At 43.0% G+C, this 18,440-nt stretch overlaps 1 protein-coding gene across 6 annotated transcripts in view; it reads right to left on the bottom strand.

The window, feature by feature from the left end:
* VPS13D (vacuolar protein sorting 13 homolog D) overlaps positions 1-18,440 on the bottom strand; it is a 284,215-nt gene that overhangs the window by 251,684 nt on the left and 14,091 nt on the right. For all 6 annotated transcript variants that reach the window (XM_031664499.1, XM_031664502.1, XM_031664496.1 and 3 more), the window contains 10 exons: positions 16,966-17,156; positions 16,785-16,865; positions 12,144-12,260; positions 8,257-8,361; positions 5,560-5,730; positions 4,982-5,082; positions 3,965-4,133; positions 1,606-1,707; positions 1,250-1,451; positions 315-494 (listed from right to left, as the gene is read on the bottom strand). In XM_031664499.1, the coding sequence (XP_031520359.1) occupies positions 315-494; positions 1,250-1,451; positions 1,606-1,707; positions 3,965-4,133; positions 4,982-5,082; positions 5,560-5,730; positions 8,257-8,361; positions 12,144-12,260; positions 16,785-16,865; positions 16,966-17,156 (1,419 nt within the window). The remainder of the gene's footprint in view (positions 1-314; positions 495-1,249; positions 1,452-1,605; positions 1,708-3,964; positions 4,134-4,981; positions 5,083-5,559; positions 5,731-8,256; positions 8,362-12,143; positions 12,261-16,784; positions 16,866-16,965; positions 17,157-18,440) is intronic.

The raw sequence follows: 18,440 nt of genomic DNA, 5'->3' as shown, positions 1-18,440 counted from the left end.
CGAAAAATCCAAAGTCAAAGTATCCTAAGTCAAGGAATGTCTGTATATCTATATTAAATGTCTTTAAATACAGACACACATTTTAAAAATAAGGTTAGGTACTCATCAGTTGATGAATGTTATGACCAGAGGTTCACATGAACCTAACCCAGTAGATCCCCTAAGAGCAATGCTTCCACATTGAGTAATACAGTTTTCGCACTGACTTTCTAGACTATTCACTACACTATTCACCACAGTGAATAATGAGAATCGCCTGGACATTGGCCCACAGAGAGACAACAGTGGCAGGTAGTTTCTTAGGGGCAGTGTACCTGAAAACTCGAGCTGCATGAAAGCACTTTCATTCACTTGAGGAGTTCCTTGCTCCTTGTGTAACAGAGTCACTGTACCTCGCTGCAACTGCAAATTCAGTTTGGCAAAGACATGATCTCGCTTTGTGTATGTGTTCATACACGAGGCATCTGCAGTGGGGTCAAAAAACTCCTCGGTGCCTAAATGGTAAGGGAGAAAAGACTGTAAGAAAAAACATGGAAGAATAAAAAAGCACCAGCAAGCAGACTGACCACAGTTATGATGATGTTTATTTAACTATTTTTCCCTGTGTTAAGGAAGAACTCCAAAGTCATGGGTGACTGTTTTATAGTATTTTCTAATGTAAAACAACCCTAATTGTTTTTTAAGGGATCTTATCAACTTATTATCAAACCAGGAAGGATAAGATTCATGATAAGGGATGGTACAAAGCAGTGCTGCCCAGTATGGTGAAATGGTCTACATCTGTGATGTCCAGTACAGTGGCCACTAACCACATGTGGCTACCGAGCACTGGGAGCACACGTGGCTAATGTGCTAGTGCAATTAAGAAATTAAATTTTTACTTGTATTCAATCTGAATTAAATTTTAGTAGCCATTTGTGCCTATGGCTAGATATCGGACACTGCAGGTTTAAGAGAGGCTCTAGACTGGTATTCAAATTTCAGAGTTTAAAATTGTTCAACTTGTTGAAATTTAGCTCTTTTACAACCTCTGCCTCTCAGCTCTATCTGAAACTGCATTAATATGTATGTACATTTAGTCACGGAGTTACAAATGGAGTATCTCCCAAAATATTTCTTCTCTTAGCCTCTATGAACATAAACTGTTTTCCAAATATCTACTTTTGTTAAATTTGAAAAATACCACAAGCTGTTGCACAAATAACAGACCAATTTGTTTGAATCAAGTGAAGGCCAGCTCCCACCGTACCCAGGATCTCTTCGGGAATCCACTGCTCCTGTTGCTCTGCTGACAGTCCCTCAACCACATTCCCTTCTGGGGTTTGCTGCCCGTACCAGCCACCCCATCCAGGAAACCACGACTGAAGATACTGCAGCATCCCACTGCCTCCACCAGGTTCTGGGTCTCCCGGAGAGGCTCCTGGAGAATCAAACTGAGGCTCCCGCAGACTCTGTGTCAATCACAAAGGAGCAAAGATGAGTACTCAAAGATAAAAGCAAGCTGTGCTATGCTGCTGTTTCCCCCACACGAGCATAAGCACATCAAAACTGTAGCACTCGGGGTGTGCTGGGTCTGAACAAATCCTCTTGTAAAGGATTTCTTACCTCTGCTAGTTCTTCTTGTTTGTGAAATCGATCATGAACCAGTTCACGCAAAATCTTCAATTCCTCAAAGCTCTGTTCCTCTTCAATCCGACACATTTCCTCCTGTTTGGGTGAAAACAAAAGCAAATAAACAAAAACACAAACGTTGTACATCCAGAGACACTGGACACCCTCACAAGCCACTAAAAGTACAGCACAGGAAACTCTCTGGTCCCCTGCATTTCCACTGAAGGCCAAGAAACAAGATAAATAGTTCCATGATTGCTGTTTCTGGCTTAAGCAGTTTTCCATATAATCCAGTAGATGTTATTTGGTCTTAAAAACATCACTAACAATTCTCCAGAAATTGAGCTCTATGAAAGAAGGGGGAAAAAAAAGTCACTAACAAGTTTCATGATATCTGAGATGAATGGTGAATGGAGAGGGAAGGAAGAAGAGCAGTACTCAGTTTTAAGAGTCATGAAAGCGTATGGACTGTTGCAGCACCCACATTTTGAACAGCACTGACCCCATTTACAAAGGGCTTCCACATGTATTAGCTCAGATGAGCAGTAAGCAGTCTAGTTATCGCTCTTCCTGAAACTCAGGACCAAGTTTCCACAGGAAGTATACAGGCTCCAGCTCTTTTACCATTCATGTAGGAAATTAGCAAGAACGTGGTCATTTTCACTTGTTTCACACTAGTTAGGAAAGAACCATGATACCCAGCTACATTTTTTAAAAGCAGAATTAGCTGTCCTGAACTGCTTCTTATATCGTAACATTAAGAAAAAAGGAGATTTTACATGTTTATGTTTACTTGCTCATCTCAGTTGTAAATGAGATTTTCTCTCCCTCTATGTCTTTGCCTGTGTCTTTAAGACAATCATCCAAGGGCTGGGCGCAGTGGCTTAGGTCTGTAATCCCAGCACTTTGGGAGGTCAAAGTGGGCAAACCACTTGAGCCCAGGGGTTCCAGATCAGCCTGGGCAACATAGTGAAACCCTGTCTCTATAAAGGATACAAAACTTAGCCAAGTATGGTGATGCACAACTACTCAGGAGGCTGAGGTGGGAGGATCCCTTCAGCCAAGGAGGCTGAGGTTGCAGTGAGCCAAGATTGCACCACTGAACTCCAGCATGGATGACAGAAGGAGATCCTGTCTCAGAAAAAAAAAGGGTAGGCTGGGGGCAGTGGAGGCTGAGGCAGGCGGATCACTTAAGCTCATGAGTTCAAGACCAGCCAGGGCAGAAGGGTGCAACCCCATCTCCACAAAAAATAAAAAATTAGACAGTTGTGATGCAGGCCTATAGTCCCAGCTACTTGAGAGGCTGAGGTGGGAGAATGGCTTGCGCCCAGGGGGCAGAGGTTGCAGTGAGCATGATCACATCACTGTATTCCAGCCTAGACAATAGAGCCAGACCTTGTCTCAAAGAAAATTTAGAAAAAGGAAAGAAAAGAGAAAAGAAAATCATCCACAATGTCTTGTTTATTTTATCCTTCTCATGAGGTTCCTGCGTCAGTAACCATGTCTGACACTATGATAAAAGCATTAGCAAAGGGAGTGGGCCACAGCCTCAGGGTGCTGGCAGGAGAGGCGCTAACCACTAGGGATTTAGCATTGCCCTCAGTGACCACACAGCAGGAGCTGAAGGGAAAAGTACTCCTTCGTGCTTGGAAGAGTCTACTAAACAAATGGTTAGTTAAGGGGCAGTACCTGAGCCAAAATCCTGGAAACAGTCTAAGCTGCTACTGCAAAAATTGATGCTCACAAAACTGAAACCAAACAAGCAGCAAAGCAATCCCCAATACCTTCCCCCGAGAGAGCAGGCAGACAGCTAGAGAAGGGGTGGGGTCCTATGCCAGGGCTCCGGGAGGCGGCATTCTAAGGGCCTTTAACCCTGCTATTAACTAAAACATGAGCTTGCCTTCACCACGTACTTCAACTTTTCTGCCTAGCCTCTACCACCTAAATATCCAAGGTCAATCAAGTCCACTAGGATTACAGAAAACAGAGGCCAAAGTTCACAGAGATTACAGACTTTGAAGTAAAAGAATTAGGACTCGGATCAGGCTTTGAAGAGAGGCGAGTGACTGCATGAAACAGTCCCTCGAGCTGGGGGGCAGGCGTGTGGGCACAGAGTCAGAGCAGGACCATGGTGTCTTTTCTTCCTCCTATCCCGTGGCCAGGCTCCCCTCGGGCAGTGGAGTGTGGAAGATGCTCCCGGCTTTGTTCTCACCCTACTAAGACCAATTCTATCCTGTAAAATTTAGCCACTTTGGCAGGGACTTTATTACTTCACAGATCCCATTTTCTTTAGTCGTTGAGAGAACATTCTTACCTTGTGAATAAGACAAACACAAGACCACAGTCCACTTACCTTGTCATCTGTGGACAGCAGGCCTCCTTTTAACTTGTTGAAATATTTGTCAGTGTAAGACACAGCATCGCGAGCCCGGTGCAACATAAAGTCCCAGGTGCAGCGTTTCCTCTGCTCTCTGATCTCATATAAGTTAGCATTCAAAGCAAAATACCACCATTCTCGGCAGCTGAAATAGTCCATAACAATGTAATCACTTCTTACAACAAAAGCAACGAAAAGGCTACCAATCTAGGACAATCCACATAACCCCACTCCTCTCCTGAGACATCTTTTCTCTTGTCAGCCACCAGTTTATATATTAGGCTCATCTTAATATTAAATCCACTAGGTGGAGAAGGCAAATCTGCCAAAGAACATCAACTAATAGATCCCAAATGTATATATCAATAACATAGTTCTCGATTGGTTTGAATTTTAATACCCGTCCCCTCCACTGACAGAATATTGAGGGCTGACTGTAAGGTAAATACCGTCTTAAGATAATTACCAAGGATGTGACTACTAAAGATTTTTAATTGAATACTTCTAACTAAAGACATGGAACTACACAGGATCTTTAAAAAGTTTTATTATATCACACTGGTCAAGTTTATCACTGCAACATGAAAACAGGATTCAGTTTTGCTATGGAGGCTGCAAAGAGTACTATGTAAATGTTGACCAAACAACCAGGGAGAAAACACACAGGGAAGTGGGTTCAAAGAATATTCAAAGTATTTTAATACATACCAGATCCCACCAGAGCAGCATCAGCCTACTTGCTAAACGAGACTGAGAGGATCCTCTGAATTTTACTACACTCAGTCCAACAGTAAGCTGATGACACCAAATAAATATACAGAAAGAATATCAACAATGATAAACAACGGGAATGGCATTCCAAGGACCAGAAAAAATCAATTGTACTTTTATCTCCAAATGAGGGTAAAGGACAGTGAGGCATATTTCTGATCTATGTACATAATAAGAACAGACTCCCAAATGTATTTCATGACCACATTGAGAAGCCCTTACTTCTTAGATATCGCCACTTTGGGTTTCCACCTTCGGAACTTGACCTGCCTCTCCTTTCGTTCCAGCTCCTTGAGGAATTCCATGATTTGCCGGTATTGCAGCTTTTTATTAGAGGTTAAGAGATACTAGGTTAGAATTGGTTTGTTTCTTTTACTCAATTAAGACCTATATCTAACAAGAACAATTCCCATTAGTTGATCCACTGAATTGAAACCCGGTGCAAACTGAAACACCAAATATCAGCATCGAGTGGCATGTTTCTCTGAACACTGACAGTTAAGCCTATGCATTGCCGTATCGCTTGTATTTTTTGTTCAGCTCTTAAAAATATCAAAACAAAACTAGCCTCCTTTCCAATCCATACCACCAACTAATTAAAAAGAAAAAAAAACTAACCTGAGATCAACCCATTTTAACTATGTAACAGACAGTGAGTTTTATACCTAACACAATTTTGGTCTGGAGGGAAATGGTCTCAGGTGAACTTTCTTTCCTGGTGAGGATACATTAATATCAAGACTTTCACCGCAGTCACCAGTGTGACAGTGAGTAGATGCCACTGAGAAGAAAGGGCATACCTGAGAGAGTTTCAAGGGAATGGTCTCCAGCTGAATATCACAATCAATACGGGGACTGTGCCGAGATCGCAGGGGCTTCTTGGAGCAGTTTCTCTTCAGAAGAGCAGATGCAAACACAGGTTCCAGGACGTAGTGATGGCTGCGACTCTCCATGCTCCTGGCCATGGCCTCCTGTGTGTCACAAGAACACCTGCTCTGCTCAGAATGGCTTTCCGTCTGCGAGTCACTCTTTTACAATGTTGGGGTTTTATGACAAACAGTGGAGCACAGTCACAGGCTGTGTCACAGCAGCAAATGTTTTTGTCTGGTTTGTTTTTATTCATTTTTATTCTTTTTATATGAGGACAGGATCTCACTATATTGTCCTGTCTGGTCTTGAACCCCTAGGCTCAAGTGATCCTCCCGCCTCCCAAAGTGCTGGGATTACAGGCATGAGTCCCCGGGCCTGGCCAACAGCAAATGTTTTTAGGATCAAGTAACATGTTGGTATGTTATCTAATCAACAGTGTATTGTATTGACATCCAAAAACACTATAAAACTGGGTTATAAAACTCTCTAGTATTTCAAATTTTTTATTTATATTTCTTTTCTCTTTTTTTTTTTTTTTTTTTTTTTTGAAACGAGTCTTGCTGTGTTGCCAGGCTGGAGTGCAGTGACGCAATCTCAGCCCACTGCAACCTCCAACTCCCTGGTTCAAGCAATTTTCCTGCTTCCGCCTCTCGAGTAGCTGGGATTACAGGCATGCACCACCATGCCCAGCTAATTTTTATATTTTTAGTACAGACAGGGTTTCACCATGTTGGCCAGGATAGTCTCCATCTCCTGACCTCATGATCCACCCACCTTGGCCTCCCAAACTGCTGGGATTACAGATGTGAGCCACCGCGCCCAGCCTTTCTATTTCTTAATAGGTAATACACTCACATGGTTTAAAATTTTAAAGGGAAAAAAAGGTGAAATCTCTTTCCTGGTCTCATCCCCAGCCACCCACTTTACCTCCTCAGAGGCAACCAATGACACCAGCTTCTCATGTCTCCCACCCAAGCCATTCTGTACACATGCAGAGACATCTGTACTTTTCTGTTTTCTTCAACCAATGCTATAAATGCTGTTTTTACCTTAGTTTAACTTCATACTATATCTTACAGGCTATTACACAGTCATCATAAAGATCTTTACCTTTATTATTCATTGCTGCATATTGTTTTACTGTATGGATACAGTGTTTATGTAATCGAATTAAAACAAAAACCGGCCGGGCATGGTGACTCATGCCTGTAATCCCAGCACTTTGTGAGGCCAAGGCAGGTGGATCACCTGAGGTCACGAGTTCGAGACCAGCCTGGCCAGCATGGCGAAACCCCGTCTCTACTAAAAATACAAAAATTAGCCGGGCATGGTGGCATGCGCCTGTAATCCCAGCTACTCAGGACGCTGAGGCAGGAGAATCACTTAAACCCGGGAGATGGAGGTTGCAGTGAGCCAAGATCACACCACTGCACTCCAGCCCGGGCAACAGAGCGAGATGTCATCTCAAAAAAACAAAAAAGAAGAAGGAAAAAACCATCACGTACAACAGTATCCAAGCAAAAGATAACCCTGGGTGGGGGAAAAAATGAGCTATTTTCCCCCATTTCACTTAAACCACCTATAAATTATTTATAGAAGGATTAAACTGGCTGGGTGTGGTGGCTCACACCTGTAATCCCAACACTTTGGGAGGCCAAGGCAGGAAGATCACTTCAGGTCAGGAGTTCGAGACCAGCCTGGCCTGGCCAACATGGTGAAACCCCACCTCTACTAAAAATACAAACATTAGCTGGGCATGGCAGTGGGCGCCTGTAAACTCAGCTACTGGGGAGGCTGAGGCAGGAGAATTGCTTGCATCCAGGAGGCAAAGATCACAGTGAGCCAAGATTGCGCCACTGCACTCCAGCCTGTGCGACAGGGCGAGACTCCCATCTCAAAAAAAAAAAAAAAAAAGAAAAAAGAAAAGAAAAAAGATTAAACTGAGATGTTTTTCAATCCTTCAAAAACAATAATATTTTATATCTGATGATTTATGACTTTTTAAATATTGCTTAAGGGAACGCCACCAAAGTGAAGTTTAAACATAAATGCGGTAAGAAAGCTCCTCTTTAAGATTCAGTGCTGGTGCTCTGTTCATTTCAAATCTGGATGCCGAGGCCGGGTGTGGGGGCTCACGCCTATAATCCCAGCACTTTGGGAGGCCAAGCAGGAGGACTGCTTGAGCACAAGAGTTTAAGACCAGCCTGGACAACAGAGTGAGACCCCATCTCTACAAAAATAAATAAATAAATGATGGAAAAAATCTAGATGCATGACTATGTTACATGCACATGCAAACAGTGGAATACTATGCAGTAGTCAGAGCAATGAATTGGAAGTACAAACAGCAACATCTTAAAAACATAGCTTTAGTTGAATAAAATAAACCAAAGAAACCTACAGTCTAGCATAAATTTAAAACATACATAAAACAAAGCACTATAAATTGTTCAAAGGCACATACTTATCAAGTACCTCAAGCAAACACACTTGAGAGTGAATGGCTTTAGAGGAACAGTGGGTGGGAATGGAAATCAGATGCAGGAGACAAAAGCCTCAATGGCAGTGATCCTACGCCACTTCCCTTCCATGCTGTCTTGCCACAAAGCCCCCTGCCGAAATCATACCTGTAACTCCACCTGAGGCAAATCCCCCAGTAAAGTGCAATCGACATCCCAATAGATGCTAAATTCTGCTACGTCTAATTGCTTTTTCCGCATTAGTTTCTGTACCTAAGGTAAAAAAGACAAAGAAGAAAACAGGATGACTGTCTTTATTCGTGAATGTCATTCATTCAACAAATCATTTGTAAAAAATCATGTGTCAGGTACTTTACGTGGTGCTGTGGATATATAACTCAAACATGCTTCTGCTCTTACAGAGTTCAAAATCTAGCTAACTGGGGATACAAACATGCAAATACATAATTTTAATGACACAGAGGGAAGCAGAAGAAAAATCTATACGATGCTATGAGCAAACAAGAAAATGTCACTGTGCAGATGACTGTCGAAAGATGTAAAAGTTTCAGGCAAATGGTCAGGTAGGAGGAAAGGGCTGGGTCAACCATACAGTCCTCCCTCAGTATCCGCAGGGAGTTGGTTCCAAGAACCCCAAAGATACAAAAATCTGCAAATGCTCAAGTCTCTTAAAATGGCATAGTATTTGCATATAACCTACCCATATATCCTCCCTGTACACTTTAAATCATCTCTAGATTACTTACAATACCTCATACAATGTAAATGCTATGTAAATCATTGTTATACTAAATTTTCTTTTTTTTTTTTTTGAGATGGAGTTAAACTCTTGTTGCCCAGGTTGGAGTACAACGGCACGATCTTGGCTCACTGCAACCTCCACCTCCCGGGTTCAAGTGATTCTCCTGCCTCGGCCTCCTGAGTAGCTGGGATTACAGGCATGCGCCACCACGCCCAGCTAATTTTTTTATTTTTAATAGAGATGGGGTTTCACCATGTTTCCCAGACTGGTCTTGAATCTGTAAGCTCAGGTGATCTGCCCGCCTCGGCCTCCTGAAGTGCTGGGATTACAGGCGTGAGCCACTGCACCCAGCCAGAGGGGGAGTATTTTTGATCCTCTGTTGGTAGAATCATGGATATGGAACCTGAGGATACAGAAGGGCGACCGTACAAAAGGCCTGATATCTTCAGGGAACAGTGAGTCTATCTGTGTAACTGGAACACTGGATGTATGGGGTGGGGGCAGTATTGGTACATGTGGATGAATGCATATTTGGGATGAGGAGTGAGCTAAGAGTTGAGAAAAGTAGCTTGGAATGTTACTAGGTACACTGGGTTGAATGGTGTCCTCCCTTCCCAAAAAAAAAAAAAAAAAGTCATAACCACGCAGAAGCGTGTATGTCACCTTATTTGAAAATTATGTCTTTGCAGATGTAATCAAATTAAGAGGTCATACTGGTTTAGTGGAGGCCCTCATCTTATGGGTATTAGAGGCCCTCATCTAATGGGTACTGTCCTTACAAGAAGAAAAACGACACAGGGAGAAGGCCACGTGAAGACGGAGGCAGAGGCTGCGTGAAGCACCTGCAAGCTGAGCAACCTCAGTGACCGCCAGCAGCTAGCCAAGGAGAGATGCACGGGACAGTTTCTCCCCTCAGCCTCCAGAAGGGACTGATCTGGCCACAACCCCTTGACTTCAGACCTCTCGTCTAGAGAATAAATTTACGTTGCTTTAAGCCATCTGGTTTGTGGCAATCTGTTAGGGCTGCCCTAGTTATCAAATTCATTAGGAAAGGAAGTTTATGCCACGCTAAGGTGTTTGGACTTCAGGCCTTAAGTGATGTGGAGCTGCTGAACGTTTTGATGCAGGCAGGTAACATGATCAGGTATGTGTTTCAGAAAAAGAAGTCTGGTGACGGTGTAAAGTAGGGCTTTCCCTTCAGTGTGCCAGAAAAAAATGAGTTATGAGTGCCTCAAGTATGAGCCAGTGTATGGGATCAAGTTACATCTTAGAAACATGTGGTTACTCTGAGCTGGCCACTTCCAGCCCCAAGCAGCCACAACCATTTGCCCCCGTGTACTATACAAACACTATCTTTTTACTATGTGGGTTCTGACATAGAAAACACTGGAAAGCACTGGTACAGGACAAATAGAAAGATCCTGGAGATCACAGAACAGCGTATTTCATTAGTCCAGGTAAAACCTGACAGCATCCTGCAGGGTGACGGTCATATGAGGACGGACAGGAAGAGCTATGTTTGAGATGCTTTGTAGGAAAAAGTAGCAGGACCGTGTGAATAACTAAATGTGGAAATTGAAGTGTAAGAAGTGAAAGGAGGAGCACACAGCTTCTAGAGATCAGTGTGGCAGGCAGGAGCACAGGGTGAGGAGCAGGGATGGCACAGTCTTCCATGAAGGGCCAGAGAGTCAACAGCTTCGACTCTGCAGGCCATGCAGTCTCTGCTGCAACTACAGTACTCCACCATGGACAACACTAACGAGCACGGCTGGGACCTAAAACACCTTTATTTACAAAAACAGGTGAGAAGCCAGACTTGGCCACAGGTCATAGTTTGCCAAGCCCTAATTTAGAGTCGGTCCACCTGTGTCCAAGGCCTGGTTCCACTTTTCACTCCACCTCTTATGCTGCAGTGTCCTCAGTAGGGTTATTAGGATCACAGCAGTGGTGAAAATCAAGGCGAATTGAATGAGTTAAATCATGGAAAGTGCTAAGAACAGTGCCTGCCATATAAAAGTACTCAAAACTGTTAGTTATTACTGGTTTTTACATTCAGTAAAATGTTAGGGAATAAAGAAAAATACTTCGTTTGGGGGACAAAATGGGCAGATGGAATACACAGGATCATTCTGGTAGTTATGACAAGCTGTGGTATAACATGAAATGTATTTGATCTTTGTCCCAGGTTCCTGGCACAGAGTTCCTAAAACCCTTGGAAGTTCCTGACAGGAGTGTCATTGTTGTTCATAAAAACCTCATGATCACACCTCAGTATATGCTAATTAAGTGACTTTTGATGGGGTCCCTAGACAGCCTCAAGATGGGGCTCATCACGAAAAGATCAAGTAATTAGAGGGTTGGGCCTTTCAGTGCCACTCACTGACCTCTGGTTGGTGGCGCTGGAGATTAAGCTGCATAAAAACTTTGAACCATGAGATCTGCTAAGCTTCCAAGTTGCTGAACACTGGAGCAGGGCGTGGCCCTCTTTATCTAGATATTCACCTGTATCCTCATAGCATCCTTTATTATAAACCAGCAAACGTAAGTAAAGTGTTACCCTGAGTCCTGTGAGCCATCCTAGCAAATTACCAAACCTGAGGAGGGGAATTGTGGGAACTCCAACTTCTAGTCAGAAGCACAGGTCACAACCTGGGCCTTGTGACTCGCATCTGAAGTGGAGGGTGGTCCTATGGGACTGAGCCCTTACCCGGCGGGGTCTGCAGTAACCCAATAGTGTCAGAATTGACTTAAACTACAGGATACCAACTTAGTATGTGATGGAGAATTGCTTGGTGTGTGGGGGAAAACCCTCACACACCTGGTGTCAAAAATGTTGTTTTTTGTGTAGCATGTGAAGAAACAGAGTGTTTTGAGACAAGCGGTAGTTTTAAGAAAACCACGAATATGAAGGTCAAAGGGTGGAGAATGGAGTTCAAAATGTGGAAGCCATCAGCAAATATTCCCTGGTGGTAGGTACGACTATGAAACAGAGTGAGTTTACCCAGGGAGTGTACGTAACACGAGAAGAAAATCAAACACAAAATCCTTTCTGCCTCTTAGTTTCTTTGTGCATAAAATGAAAGTGATATAACCAAAGGTCAGAGAAAATTCCCTGTTTCCCTATTTCAGCAAATTTGATTTGCTGCAAACACACAAGAGACACCCATGCCTACCACAGAAGGCAATGGAAAAGAATGTGATTCATTTACATAACACAAAATGGCAAAAGGCAGAGCCCCAAATTCCTAGAGCATGGCTTTCTTCCTGCTTTGTCATCACATTTCATACTCACAGGCTCATTGACAGCATTTTGCATGGACACATTCTTAATGCAGATGCCAAACGCAAAAGGATGGGAGGGATTGGTGACACCATCTTCAAAGCGTAAATGGACATCTTGAATTTTTAACTGCAAAGAGAAAAAAGAAAAAGCAGCTGATGCACCTGCAGAATAGTGTTCCAAAGAAAAGAAGAAAGAAAAAGCATTTAAATAACTGCTGTGGGTGAAATACTATACTTAGGGGTCAAACTGCCCTTGAGCCCTTGAGCCACTAAAGGAAACCACAGCAGGCACTTTATACAAACACATCACACACATATCCAGTATCCTGTAAGTTCCTAAGAGTGTTACAATAACTCTCTTGTTATGTTTTGTTATAATATGTTATATTATGTTATAATAACTCTCTTGTGATTTTTTACCAAAAGAGCTCCAATACTTCCATTAAATCATTTCAGAAGACATCTTTAAAAAAGCAATTAAAGAAAGTAAAGCCACTGTATACAGACAATTGTTCCTCCTGCTCTGCTGATATCTTCATCTTGCCTCTATGTCCCCACATCTGGACCAAGGAAACCAGTACAGCACATAAACTTTGTATGTATGTACATATGTATGTACTTATTTCCCTTAGCCCCTCCCTGTAAGTGGGCTACAGAAAAGGCACTCTGCTTCAGTGAATTAAAAAATAACAACAGGCTGAGCACAGTGGTACATGCCTATAATCCCAGCACTTTGGGAAGCTGAGGCAGGAATATTACTTGAACCCAAGAGTTAGAGACCAGCCTAGGCAACATAGCAAGATCTCACTTCTACTAAAGAATTTTTTTAAATAGCCAGGTATGATGGCACAAGCCTGGAGTCTCAGCTACTCAGGAGGCTGAGGCAGGAGGATTGTTTGAGCCCAGGAGATAGAGGCTGCAGTAAGGTATGGTGGCGCCACTGCACTCCAGCCTAGGCAACAGAGTGAGATTATGTGTTAATAATAACAACAACAGAAAGTAAAAGAACAATCCACAGAATAGGAGAAAGTATTTGCAAATCTGATAAGAATCTGGTATTCAGAATATACAGAGCGCTCTTATAACTCAACAATAAAAAGATAAACTGACTTGTAAAATAGGCAAAGGATGGCCAGGTGCAGTGGATCACTCCTGTAATCCCAGCACTTCGGGATGCCGAGGAAGGTGGATCACCTGAGGTCAGGAGTTCGAGACCAGACTGGCCAACATGGTGAAACCGTGTCTCTACTAAAAACACAAAAAAAATCAGCTGGGCATGATGGCAGGCACCTGTAGTCCCAGCTACTTGGGAGGCTGAGGCAGGAGAATGGCATGAATCCAGGAGGCGGAGTTTGCAGTGAGCCAGGATCGCGCCGCTGCACTCCAGCGTAGGCAACAGAGCGAGACTGTCTCAAAAAAAAACAAAAAAATTAGCCAGGCATGATAGCGCAGGCCTGTAATCCCAGCTACTCAGGAGGCTGAGGCAGGAGAATCGCTTGAACCTGGGAGGCAGAGGTTGCAGTGAGCCAAGATCACGCCACCGCACTCCAGCCTGGGTAACAGAGAAAGACTCCAACTCAAAAAAATAAATAAATAAATAAATTGTGGCAAAGGATTCAAATAGACATTTCTCCAAAAAAATAGATACACAAGTGGCCAGTAAATATATGGGAAAATATTCAGTATCCTTAGCCATTAAGAAAATGCAAATCAAAACCACAGCAAGACCATCATTTCACACCCACTAGCACACAATCAATAATAAATGTTTGATTTTTGGTGCTTTTTTTTTTTGTTTGTTACTTTTTTTCTTTATGTCCTGAATGGTGTTAGAGAAAATGTTATCTCACCATTTCTGCAGGCTTTTTTTTTTGAGATGGAGTCTCGCTTTGTTGCCCAGGCTGGAGTGCAGTGGTATGATCTTGGCTCACTGCAACCTCTGCCTCCTGGGTTCAAGTGATTCTCCTGCCTCAGCCTCCCCACGAAGGAGCTGGGAGAACGGGCACACGCCACCATATCTAGCTAATTTTGGATTTTAGGCTGGTCACGAACTCCTGACCTCAAGTGATCCGCCTGCCTTGGCCTCCCAAAGTGCTGGGATTACAGGCGTGAGCCACCGAGCCCAGCCCCATAATCAATAATAAACGTTGATGAGGATATGGAGAAACAAAACGCTCATACATTGCTGGTGAAATCGTCAAATAGTGCAGCCTCTTTGGAAAACAGTTTGGTAGTTCCTCAAAAAGTAAACAGAGTTAACCCATCATTCGGCAATTCTACTCCAAGATATCTATTTGAGACAACTGAAAACATGTTCACCCAAAACCCTGTACACAAATGTTTACAGCAATATTATTCATAACAGCAAAAAGGAGAACCAACCCCAATGTCCAGCAACTCACGAATGAATAAACAAAATGTCACATGTCCTGAGAAATGCAAGAACTCTCAACAAGAACATTCCCTTCAAAAGAGACTTGACCAACTTTAATATGGCTTCTGGCAGCCTGAGGCCACGTCCCTGGGGACAACACAGTCCTCTATTGAGTTCCTGCCTGGTAAAGCTCAGGACTATCAAAAGAACGTACCCTTTATGCCAGCCAACACCTGACATAGGCCCCTGACCTCCCTTTCTTATAGCATATTTACTGAAAAGGGTTTCTAGGTTTACAGAGCTATTCAATTGTACCATTTCTTTGAGAGATGTGTATGTACAGGTCAAGTATCCCTCATCTGAAAGGCTTGGGACAAGAAGTGTTTTGGATTTCATTTTTGGGGGAATTTTGAAATATTTGCATTATACTTAACCAGCTGAGTATCCCAAATCCAAAAATACAAACTCCAAAATGCTCCAATGAGCATTTCCTTTGAGTATCATGTGGGCACTCAAAAAGTGTCAGACTTTGGAGGATTTCGGATTTTCGGATTTGGGACGCTCGACTTGTATCTCCTACAGCTCAGGAGTCTCTTTCTCAAGGACCTGAAAGCCATTCCTTTGAAATGTAGTCATCAGGAAGGGTAGGGCCTCAATCTCCCAGTCTGAGGGAGGATCGAATCCTAACTTTGATCACTGCCAGCAGACACAGCTAGCCTAATGACATTCACAGTGACCAACGCCTTGTAATTTTTCACTTGAGTACCCACTCACTCCACCTCCCTGCACCCTCAAGCTCCCTTTAAAAGGCCCAGCTACCTCTGCACAAGTCAGCCTGGAGCTCGGCTGTCAGTAGTTACTGAGTAAAATCTGTTTTTATTGCTCTGACGTTCGGCTTTGTTTAATCTTTGACAATCCATACAATGGAATATATGATTCAGTCATAAAAAGGAATGAAGTGCTGAAACATGCTACTACACAGATGACTCTTGAAAACATCATGTCAGTGAAAATGGCCAGGCCATATATTATATGATTCCATTTAGATGAAATGTCTAGAATAGGCAAATCTAGAGAGAAAGTAGATTAGTGATTGACAGGAGCTGAAGGAAGAGGGGAATTGGCAATGACTACTTTTTTAAATTATTATGATTTTTTTAAGATACAGGGTCTTGGTCTGTTGCCCAGACTGGGGTGCAGGGGCACTATTATAGCTCACTACAGCCTTGCAGCCCAACTCCTGGGCTCAAGTCATCCTCCTGCCCCAGCCTTCCAAGTAGCCGGGATTACAGGTACATGCCACCAAGCCCAGCTTTGGCAGTGACTAGACAATTGGGATGATGAAAATGTTCTGGAATTATTTAGCGGTGACCAATGCACAACCTTGTAAATATACTAAAAAAAACACTAAATTGCACACTTTAAAAGACTGAACTTTCTGACATAAGAACTATATCTCAATAAAATTATTTAAACTAAGATAAAATAAAAATAATGACTAATCTTTTAAAATTTGTCAAAGTTCGGAAAGTTATGAAACCAAAAACCTCAGACTGTAATTTTTGGGAACATGACATACACTGAACACATTTGGCCTGTGTCACATTGGCACTGCAAGAAAATTCTAAACGTAGTAAGTATGCACAAACTCTTATAACACTCATGAAAATCAGTGGGACCCTGATCAAGTTTTTGAGGATGAAACAAAATTAAAATTGAAGTAGAAAACATGGCCAAGGCCAACAGCCCCAGTCCTGTACCTTGTCAAATTGCCACCAGATACACCAGCAAGAGGTTAGGTATCTTAGTGAGCTGTTCGCAAATTCACAACTCACTCTGTCATCAACTAGAGACAAGGCATCTAACCTCTCTCATTTTACAGGTGAAGAAATTGAGACCAGAGAGGTGAAGTGATTTGCCCTGAAGCCATATAGTCATCAAGGCTCAAGTAACCTGGATTCTTAGGAGATAAATCCTTTAGCAGGTGGGATTCCAACATTCAAAAAGAAAGTGCAGGAAGTGAAATGGAAGAGATGTGAAAACTCCTTCTCATGCCAGCTGAAGCAAGAAAACTCTATGTCTGCAACAGAGCGTAGGACTTGCTTTTCAGGTTTTCCCCTTGGCACAGCCCACAAAAGGGCAGACCTGAGCAGCCAGCCCCATCTACACCCTAGATCAGCTGAACCCACGAGAAACGAGAAACTAAGAAGAGAAACACATTTAAACCTGAGAAATCCCTCTCATGTTGACACTTTTATAAAAGTCAGCAGGACTTACTTCAATATTCTCCACAATCCTCGTAACTACGGAGGCGGTAACTGAATACCAATAGGACTCCCCTTTCTGCTGGCGTTCATTCTACAAAGGCAAGAGTCAGCATTAGCTCAATCTAGTGTTCTTGCTCATCTTACACGTGTCACCACAACTGCTCTTATGGCCCAAAAGATCTCTGCCTTGCCTTCCACTTCTCCTCCAGGGCTTGAAGTAGTGCTTTCTTGCGTTCCCTTTCCAACAGCTTCTCCTTTTCATCATTGAAATCCTGTATTTTTTCCGGGGCTCCAATTAAGTGAAGGCTGGAGATGGAGATCACCCAAGGGTCCACATGGGGGCGATAAAAGGGAATCTGAAGGGTTACTTTCCCAATGAAGCCTGGAAGGAGATGGAAAGTCTCGTTCACTGTCTGTATATTTTTAATTCTTTCCATTTTTTGGTATTTTCACAATTTTGTTTAAGGAGCATGGATTGCTGTTATTACTTTTTTTATTTATTTAAAACAACAGCCAGCAGGCTCTTGCACATGTGAAACAAGTGTTAGGAGGCTGACATCTGTAAGAACAAGGTATAATCACTTATGTAAGCTGGAAAAAGTTTGTGAAGACTTCACCACATCAACAGTAACATCCCTCCTCTAGAAACCATCTCCTTTTCCAAGTGGAGTACATCTTACACTACCCTAGAGTGTCTTTCCTCCCCGGCTCCCGCACAAGCCCATGGACACTAAACTCATGTATTGTTCATTATTCCTTGTCTGCTTGATAAGTACTAGTTGGGAGTCATCAGACCCATGATATATCCAATCTTGAACATCCTCACCACAAACTGAAATGTAGGTAACATGGCACTGGCCTTCTCTCAATAAAGAATTCTGATTCTTCATGAGAACCTGGGCTGATGAGAAAGCCAAACAGCTCGGTAGAATTGTGATACTTATTTCCCAAGTTCTTCCATTTCTAGCCAAGCCTCCTAGAATACAAGCTTTCTTTATATTCAATTTGTAAGAGTCAAGCTATGTTGCCCAGGCTGGTCTTGAACTCCTGGCCTCAAGTGATCCTCCTGCCTCAACCTCCCAAAGTGCTGGGATGCCAGGTGAAAGCCACCAAGCCCAGTCCAACAATGGTATTTTTAATGACAACATCAAGTGATCAACTGTGTAATCCAGTAATAAATTCAGAAATTTAGCTGGGCTTGGTAGCACGTAGCTGTATTCAACCATTTCAACTAATAGTTGGGGAAGCTGAGGCAGGAGGATCTCTTTAGCCTGGAAGTTCAAAGCTGTAGTGAGCTATGATAACATCCCTGCACTCCAGCCTGGGTGACGAAGCAAGACCCTGTCATAAATGAATGAATGAATGGAGACCAGGCGTGGTGGCTCACGCCTGTAATCCCAGCACTTTGTGAGGCCGAGGCAGGCAGATCACCTGAGGTCAGGAGTTCAAGACCAGCCTGGCCAACAAGGTGAAACCTCATCTCTACTAAAAATACAAAAAAATTAGCCGGGCGTGGTGGGGCACACCTGTAGACCCAGCTGCTCTGGAGGCTGAGCCAGAAGAATTGCTTGAATCCAAGAGGCAGAAGTTGCAGTGAGCCAAGATCGCACCACGGCACTCCAGCCTGGGTGACAGAGCGAGACTCAAAACCAAAAAAAAAAAAAAA

This window comes from Papio anubis, chromosome 1 (assembly GCF_008728515.1).
Source record: "Papio anubis isolate 15944 chromosome 1, Panubis1.0, whole genome shotgun sequence".
NCBI lineage: Eukaryota > Metazoa > Chordata > Mammalia > Primates > Cercopithecidae > Papio > Papio anubis.
The sequence above is the reverse complement of the archived record's forward strand: the minus strand, read 5'-3'. Positions and strand labels throughout refer to the sequence as shown.